Source organism: Chiloscyllium plagiosum, chromosome 25 (genome assembly GCF_004010195.1).
Source record: "Chiloscyllium plagiosum isolate BGI_BamShark_2017 chromosome 25, ASM401019v2, whole genome shotgun sequence".
Lineage (NCBI taxonomy): Eukaryota > Metazoa > Chordata > Chondrichthyes > Orectolobiformes > Hemiscylliidae > Chiloscyllium > Chiloscyllium plagiosum.
Window position 1 is genome coordinate 1,389,653 of NC_057734.1, and position 9,842 is coordinate 1,399,494.

Here is a 9,842-nt window from a genome sequence, read left to right on the forward strand (position 1 = left end):
ATGAGGCACAGAGATCATTACAAATAATCATAAATAAGATGGTGCTGGAGACAAACCAAATGACTGAAATAACATGTTAAGTAGAAGAGTCACATGCTGAGGGTCTAACCAAAGTGATAATTAATCCAAAGCCGTATAAACTAATTCAGGCTGAGAGATCATAACAATTTATGAAGGCGATGGTGTCAAAACAGAACAGTAAGGAAGATCTTACAGGTATAGAACAGTCTGGTGGGTCACATGTAGCGCCACAGGAAACCAAGATCACAGTTGAGGCTGTCTTCATGGCTATGGAACGTGGCTATCAGTTCCTGCTCGGCGATTCTGCATTGTTGTTTATCTTGAAGACACCCTTGGAGGATGCTTACCTAAAGATCAGAGGCTGAATATCCCGAATTGCTGACCTGTTCCCAACTGGGAGGGGACACTCCTGCCTGGTGATTGTCATGCGGTGCCCATTCATCCGTTATCGTAATGTCTGCTCGGTCTCACCAATGTACCTTGCCTCAGGGCATCCTTGCCTGCAGTGTATGAGGTAGATAATGTTGGCTGAGTCACATGAGTACCTGCCGTGTACATGGTGAGTGGTGTTTCCACGTGTGATGGTGGTAGTGTCCGTGTCGATAATCTGACATCTCTTGCAGAGGTTGGACCCATGGCAAGGAGTCACTGAAACAACTGTACCGTGATATCAACAAAGTTTCATCCCAGCAGCAGAGTTACCATGGACTACTCTTCAGAATCAGTCTCATTCTTGGACACACACATCTCCATCAAGAATGGACATCTCAGTACCTCACTCTATTGCAAGCCCACAGATAACCTCACAATGCTGCACTTCTCTAGCTTCCACCCTAAACATGTTAAAGAATTTTGAGAAGATTTGCAGCTCAGGTTGAGGTTTCAGATGTAGGTTTGCTCGCTGAGCTCAAAGGTTCATTTCCAGACATTTCATTACCTTACTAGGTAACATCTTCAGTGGGCCTCATGCGAGGCAATGCTGAAACTTCCTGCTTTCTATTTATATGTTTGGGTCCTTTGGGTTGGTGATGTCATTTAGACCCCATCTACCACCCCCTGAGAAAAGAAACAGGAAGTGACTTCATCACAGGAAATATCACCACCACAGGAAATGCCATCACTCACCCAAAAAACCCAAACACATAAATAGAAAGCAGGGATTTTCAGCATTGCTTCGCGTGAGATCCACTGAAGATGTTACCTAATAGGATAATGAAACATCTGGAAATGAACCTTTCAGCTCAGCGAGCAAGCCTACATCTGAAATGTTAAAGAAGCCATCCCCTAAAGACAGGCCTGCACATACAGAGGATCTGTTCAGATGAGGAGGAACGCCACAGACACCTGAAGATGCTGAAGGACACGCTCATAAAAACGGGATAAATTGCTCTACTCATCGATCGGCAGTTCCAACGTGCTACAGCAAAAAACCACAATGACCTCCTCAGAAGACCGACACTGGATGTGACCAGTAGGGTACCCTTCATCATCTTCCCTAGAGTGGAAAGACTACACCATGTTCTTTGCAGCCTGCAACACATTATCGATGAGGATGAGCACCTCACCAAGACCTTCCCTACCCTCCACTTCTCGCCTTTAGACAACCACCAAACCTTAAATGGACCATCACTCACAGCAAACTGCCCGGCCTTCAGGACAACATCGACCACATTACCAAGCAACCCTGTCAGGGCAATCACTGCAAGACATGTCAGAACATCGACATGGATGTTACCATTACACGTGAGGACACCACCATCACGTACACAGCAGAGGAGGCTATTCAGCCCACTGAGTCTGTTCAAGGTGGTCAGGACTGATCTGTTGGACAACAACCTGATAAAGGAGCATCATTCCAAAAGCTAGTGTTTCCAATGAAACTTGTTGGATTATAACCTGGTGTTGTGTGATTTTTAACTTTGTACACCCCAGTCCATCTCCAAATCATAACCATTTCTGAAACAGAATAGCAATTTATAGTCAATTGTGTTGTTGAAAACACAGAGAGATGTGCAAAAATAGTCGTAATCTGGCACCATTTCAATTACAGAAATTATAAATTGACAGAATTGAGACAAAGTTAGGACAAAGTTCATTTTTTGTTTTCTCCACGGCCCCTGGGTTTATGGAGAGGCTATGGGACTCCACTGCTACTCGATGGGCCCCACCCTGTCACTGCATCACCACCATAGCAAGGAGGGACAGTCCAAACACACCCACCAAGTCACAATGGTGGAGATATTGCCAATTCAGTCACTGCCCAAAGCTACACCATAGCAACAAGGAACAAAGCAAGAGTACCATGCCGCCACCACCACTATACCCATCACCAGGAGGGACTGACCACACCCACCAATGGGGAAGCCTTCGATAAAGCCATGGCCACAAGGAATAGGCACCTGGTTCCACCATGTTGCTCCCGTTGTTGGGGCCCTTGTAACTGCCTTCTAGCACCACCCCAACACCCCCCGCCATTCCCCCCCCCCCCCCCCACCAGTGCAGAAAAGGTGAAATTTTACACAAGAGAGAAATGAAGAGACCAGGAAGGATTCCGCTAGCCAGCTGAGTGGAAGTAAGAGCTCAAATACTTCCCACCCTACCACTGCCACCAACTTGATCTGGTTCCATGTCTCTCAAAACCATCACCCTACAGGAAATCAATTGATCACAGCCTTTAACGTCTTCAGTTGACGCCCCCCCCCCCAACTCAGCGTGTTTTGTCTGTGGGTGGGGGATGAGTTTCAACTCGAGTGTGGATTCATTTCCAGACCACCTTGTAACATTCAGTAGCCGGGACCAGCAGTGAACTCATTCCCCACAGCTCCCTACACCACCTCACCATACCGAACTCCGAACTCCCCGTGGGCTCATCAAGCAGCCAGTTTAATTCCAACGTTACCTTCAAACTGGAATTCAAGGTCATTTCAACAACTATTGGGATAGGGCCTTTCCAGATAATGTCATGCTTTTTGTATTGATTATTGATCTGGCTCAGACCAGTCACAGGGCTCCTTTCCACATAGACTTTGGAGTTATCAAATTACTGGGTATCACAGTATGGAAAGAGGCCCTTCAGCCCATCATGTCCATGTCAGTTATCAAGCACCTATCTACCCTAGTCCCAACTTCCCAGCAGTTGACCCATTGCTTTCTATGGTATGACATGTGAAGTGATCATCTAAATAGTTATTTGATGTTGCTCTGTCAGCCTCTCCAGCTGGGAGCTCCAAAAGCTCACCACTCTCTGGGCGAAAAAAACATCTTCCTCAAATTCCCTGTAAACCTCCAGCCTGTTACTATAAATCTAATTCCCCTGATCACAGATCCCTCCACTAAAAGAAATTATTTCCCCTGATCTACACCATCCAGGCGCCTCACAACCTTGTTATCCTCAATCGGCTCAGCTCCCCCCCCCGCTCTCATGAAAACAAACCATAGCCTATCCGCTCTCTCTTCATCACTGAATTAGCCCAGCCCAGGCAACATCCTGATGGATCTCCTCCACATCTTCTCCTGTACCATTACAACCTTCTGACAGTGTGGTAGGATTTTCAGGAATGACCAGCAATTGTAACCTTAAATGAACTCTGATTTTCTCTCCAGGATTGTCTTTGACTGTCAATTGAAACTGTTAATAATGATGTACTCAAAAGTTTCTTTCTAGTAGAGGCAGGCACAGTAGATTAATTTAAGATGTATCAGGACAGATGCATGAGTAGGTGGGGAGCAGAGGGATACAGGTGCTTAGGAATTCGACGACAGGTTTAGACAGTAGATTTGGATCGGCTCAGGCTTGGAGGGCCGAAGGGCCTGTTCCTGGGCTGTACATTTTCTTTGTTCTCTTTGTTCTGAATTCACATTTCGGGATGGTGTACATGAGTAACTTGAGACCTGACATCAGGTGAGTAGAGTGTATTGGGCAGTTTAAGAAGGTGTTTAACACACTTGCCTTCATTGCTCAGACCTTGAGTGTAGGAGTTGGGATGTCATGTTGAGGTTGTGCAGCTGTCTTCTGGAGTGCTGTGTGCTGCTCTGGTTGTCCTGTTATAGGAGGGACATTATTAAACCAGAGAGGGTTCTGCAAATACTTACCAGAAGGTTGCTGGGAATGGAAGGTTTGAGTTGTAAAGAGAGGCTGCATAGGCTGGGACTTTGTTCACTGGACTGTAGGAGATTAAAGGGTGATCTTATAGAGGTTTATAAAATCATGAGGGGCATAGATAAGGTGAATAGCAAAGGTCTTTTCCCCTGGGTGGGATGTTCAAGGCCACAGGGCATATTTATGAGGTCAGAGGAGAAAGATTTAAAAACGACATGAAGGGCAACTGTTTTTACACAGAGGCTGGTACATATGTGGAACGAACTTCCTGAGGAAGAGGTGGAAGTGGTTACAATTACATAAAAAAGACACTTGGATAAGTACATGAATAGGAAAGGGTTGGAGGGATACGGGCCAGGAGCAGTTAGGTGGGATGAGTTTAGTTTGGGATTAGGGTCAGTATGGACTGGTTGGACCGAAGGGTCCAACTCTTGTGCTGAATGACTCTAGACTTCTCAAAGATCTCCCCCTACCCCACTGGGAGTTCTCCTGCACCATCTCTGAATTAGTTCAAGACTTATTGATCCAGATTGATCATACTGATTGCATCATGTGACCCTTTGGATGACGTAGGCAACCCCATTGCCCTCAGTGTTTTTTTTCCCTCTGTTTCCCATTCCTGTGGTCATGTGCTGTGAAGGTAATTCACTGATAGGCTCCTGAGAACTCTCCAGGCCTAATCACTAAAAGATAATCAAACACCCAGGGAAGGACACTAGAAAATGAGCAAAGTTGGAAGCAGAGGTAGGAGAAAAATATTGGGAATACACTAACAGGTCAGGGCAACACACAAGCCTGATATCAGACAGAGAGAGACAACTTTCACAATAACACCAGTTAGACAGAGTTAGGCCACAGATCAGCCACAAAGAGAAACTGAGGACTGCAGATGCCGGAGAGTCAGGGTTGAGAGAGTGGTGCTGGAAAAGGACAGCAGGTCAGGCAGCTTCCAAGGAGCAGGAAAATCGACGCTTCAGGCATTAGCCCTCCATCCAGAGCAGCCACAGTCTGACTGAATAGTGCTACAGGCTTGAGGGGCTGAATGGCCTGAACACTCCAAGAGGTCCCATTGGCTGTATCTGTGGTAAGTGTGTGAGCAGCTCCTGACACAGTGATGGGCTGCAAACGTACAAAAATGAGAGGGAGTTGCCTTTCTCATGGGCTGATCATTGCCTTACCTGGTGGGCTGATCATTGCTTTCCATTTCTGTAAGGTTTTACGTGTGTAGAATTCTATATAGCCTCCATCAACATTGGCATAGATGGAGAATCCACTGGACAGCACCTTTCCCCCCGAGGCGATGGTGGACCCAGACCTCTTCTCCAGGTTCTTCCAAAAGAAAGAGAACGTCACACCTGGACAGAAAGTGGACAATGTTTAAACCTACCGTAGGAACAAAGCCAATTGTTTTATGTCTAAAACAAGGGCTGTATTCAGAGCATTGCAGCAGAGATGGAGATTTAGTCAATGTAGTGATTGGAACCAGGTGAGACCCTTGGTTGGGTTTGTTAAACTGGGTCAATCAGGGAGCCCTGGCTTACAGATGTATAAAAAAAAACAGGGGGTTGAGAATCTCCTCAGTTCAGGGACTGACTGTCAGCTGACTGGCCACAGTCAGTGTATATGTCAATAAAGGGTGACTTGGTGATGGGATACCAGCTTCTGGTCAGTTATTTCAGTCAAAGAATTGGGGACAGCAGCCTCAATGCTTCCCCCCTTTACACAGTGCCCAGCAAACAGCTTCCTCTCAGTCTGAACTCATCCCCCTGCCCTTACTGACCCAGAGGGTCAGGAAAGATTCACTCCACTCGTCAGCTCAAAGCACACCCCACAACACTGCGGTGAAAACCAAACCAAACCAGCGGGAGAAACTCGGCAGGTTTGGCAGTGTCCGTGGGGAGAGAGACGCTGAGTTCACGTCTTGAGTGCAGTGACCCCACGTCAGAGCTGTGACTCAGCAGGGCAGAGCAGAATGCTGAGTCAGGTTGGACTCAAATCACCAACAGAGTTTTTTTTCCACACACTGCCAAACGTGTCAAACTTCTCCAACACCTTCGGTTATTTCAGACTACCAGAGTCCACAGGGGTTTTTTTTGCTTTCTCCTGAAGTAACTCTGATTATTTATGGAACAGAAGCAGAACAGAAAGTCTGACTGTCATTAAAATAACAAAGGCCCCTGTTCTGAGCAATATTTATCACTTAACCAATAGTTGACCCAGTGGCTCAGTGGTTCAGCCTATTGCCTCACAGCACCAGGGACCTGGGTTCAGCTACAGCTGTCTGTATGGGGTTTGTACATTCCCCCTGTGTCTGTGTGAGCTTCCTCCCACAGTCCAAAGACACGCAGGTCAGGGTGGATTGGCCATGCTACATTGCTCATAGCATCCAGGGACGTGCAGGCTAGGCAGGTTGGCCATAGGAACATAGAAGAATACAGCGCAGTACAGGCCCTTGGGCCCTCGATGTTGCGCCGATCCAAGCCCACCTAAACTACACTAACCCACTATCCTCCATATACCTATCCAATGCCCTCTTAAATGCCCATAAAGAGGGAGAGTCCACCACTGTTACTGGCAGGGCATTCCATGAACTAACGACTCGCTGAGTGAAGACAGCGAGTCGTTAGTTCTCCTCGCTGAGGAGTTGCAGGGCTATAGGGATAGGGTAGGAGGATGTGTCTGGGATGCTGTTTGGAGGGTTGTATGGACTCGATGGGCTGAATGGCCTGCTTCCACACTGTAGGGAGTCTAAGATTCTACATGGAAATAAAAGACACTTAGTTCCAACCTTACTTGAGGATTTTTCTATGCACACATTGGTTTCTTACTTTGCAATGTTGTCAGCTTTCAAAAAGTATCTCATTTGCATTTTAGAATAGGCTGGGCTGAGGAAAGTGGTTAAATAAATGCAATTAGACCAACCTGCATCACTGCATTGTGCTGGGTCACTAATGCAGGAGTTTTTGTAACTGCCGAAGTGTAGGAATGTACCACCTGTATTTCCATTGAGATAGATTCCCTTTTTTACCACTCCCTCGACAATATCTATAAAGCAAAGGAGCAAAGGTAACAGGTCAATTATTACTGCTAATGACCAACCCTTCAGCAATGAGCATTCACCTCAAGGTCATCTAACAAGTAACAGGAGCAACAACTCGGGGGCTACAGAAGTAAAATGGCCACTTTTACTGAAGCCTCATGGAACGAGTGACACAAATCTGTTCAAAAAGTATTAGGGTTGGAAGAAAAGTCTGACTCTTCCTCATCCAGTAAGGTAACAAGGATCGGTTTGCCTTTTGATTGGCTGTGGGAAGGATTGACCAATAGCAGGATATTGGTGTGGGGCAATTAGAGGCCATGTGATGAATTCTGCAGAAATATGTCCAGAGTTAGCAACCTAATCTGTTGAAAAACAGGATTACGGATTGTGCCCAAACTAGGTACAACATTGAAGACAGGAAACCGAGACTCCCATGGTCTGAAAGCATTCCCAGCTGGGATAGAATGGAGGGCTGTACCCCCATAATCTGGCAACTGTACCCTTATACACACATGGTATAAATATGGAACTGTGCCCCAATATATACAGGATCAACTGTGCACTGCACCCCAATATACCCAGGATCTAACTGTGCACTGCACCCCAATATATACAGGATCGAACTTAGCACTGTACCCCAATATACCCAGTATCTAACTGTACACTGCACCCCAATATAGACAGGATCGAAGTGTGCACTGTACTCCAATATACACAGTAAATAACGGGGCAGTGTACCCCAATATACCCAGGATCCAACTGTGCACTGTACCCCAATATACCCAGGATCGAAGTGTGCACTGTACCCCAATATATACAGGATCGAAGTGTGCACTGTACCCCAATATACCCAGGATCTAACTGTGCACTGGACCCCAATACACCCAGGATCTACCTGTGCACTGTACCCCAATATACACGTACATTGGATCGAACTGTGCACTTTATCCCAATATACACAGGATCGAAGTGTGCACTGTACCCCAATATACACAGGATCGAACTGTGCACTGTACCCCAATATACCCAGGTTCGAACTGTGCACTGTACCCCAATATACCCAGGATCGAAGTGTGCACTGTACCCCAATACACCCAGGATCTACCTGTGCACTGTACCCTAATATACACGTACATTGGATCGAACTGTGCACTTTATCCCAATATACACAGGATCGAAGTGTGCACTGTACCCCAATATACACAGGATCTAACTGTGCACTGTACCCCAATCTACCCCAATATACCCAGGCTCTAACTGCGCACTCTACCCCAATATACCCAGGCTCTAACTGCGCACTGTACCCCAATATACCCAGGATCCAACTGTGCACTGTACCCCAATATACCCAGGCTCTAACTGCGCACTCTACCCCAATATACTCAGGATCTAACTGTGCACTGTACCCCAATATACACAGGATCTAACTGTGCACTGCACCCCAATATACACAGGATCTAACTGTGCACTGCACCCCAATATACACAGGATCGAACTGTGCACTGCACCCCATAATACACAGGATCTAACTGTGCACTGCACCCCAATATACACAGGATCCAACTGTGCACTGTACCCCAATATATACAGGATCTAACTGTGCACTGTACCCCAATATACACAGGATCGGACTGTGCACTGTACCCCAATATACACAGGATCGGACTGTGCACTGTACCCCAATATACACAGGATCGGACTGTGCACTGTACCCCAATATACACAGGATCGGACTGTGCACTGTACCCCAATATACACAGGATCGGACTGTGCACTGTACCCCAATATACACAGGATCGGACTGTGCACTGTACCCCAATATACACAGGATCGGACTGTGCACTGTACCCCAATATACACAGGATCGGACTGTGCACTGTACCCCAATATACACAGGATCGGACTGTGCACTGTACCCCAATATACACAGGATCGGACTGTGCACTGTACCCCAATATACACAGGATCGGACTGTGCACTGTACCCCAATATACACAGGATCGGACTGTGCACTGTACCCCAATATACACAGGATCGGACTGTGCACTGTACCCCAATATACACAGGATCTAACTGTGCACTGCACCCCAATATACACAGGATCTAACTGTGCACTGCACCCCAATATACACAGGATCTAACTGTGCACTGCACCCCAATATACACAGGATCTAACTGTGCACTGCACCCCAATATACACAGGATCTAACTGTGCACTGCACCCCAATATACACAGGATCTAACTGTGCACTGCACCCCAATATACACAGGATCTAACTGTGCACTGCACCCCAATATACACAGGATCTAACTGTGCACTGCACCCCAATATACACAGGATCTAACTGTGCACTGCACCCCAATATACACAGGATCTAACTGTGCACTGCACCCCAATATACACAGGATCTAACTGTGCACTGCACCCCAATATACACAGGATCTAACTGTGCACTGCACCCCAATATACACAGGATCTAACTGTGCACTGCACCCCAATATACACAGGATCTAACTGTGCACTGCACCCCAATATACACAGGATCTAACTGTGCACTGCACCCCAATATACACAGGATCTAACTGTGCACTGCACCCCAATATACACAGGATCTAACTGTGCACTGCACCCCAATATACACAGGATCTAACTGTGCACTGCACCCCAATATACACAGGATC

The 9,842-nt window shown here is 46.7% G+C and overlaps 1 protein-coding gene across 3 annotated transcripts in view; it reads right to left on the bottom strand.

Annotated features, from left to right (window-relative positions):
* The window catches only part of adgrd1 (adhesion G protein-coupled receptor D1), a 243,831-nt gene that overhangs the window by 226,014 nt on the left and 7,975 nt on the right, over positions 1–9,842 (bottom strand). For all 3 annotated transcript variants that reach the window (XM_043715336.1, XM_043715334.1, XM_043715335.1), the window contains 2 exons: positions 7,043–7,165; positions 5,299–5,475 (listed from right to left, as the gene is read on the bottom strand). In XM_043715336.1, coding sequence (XP_043571271.1) covers positions 5,299–5,475; positions 7,043–7,165 — 300 coding nt within the window. The remainder of the gene's footprint in view (positions 1–5,298; positions 5,476–7,042; positions 7,166–9,842) is intronic.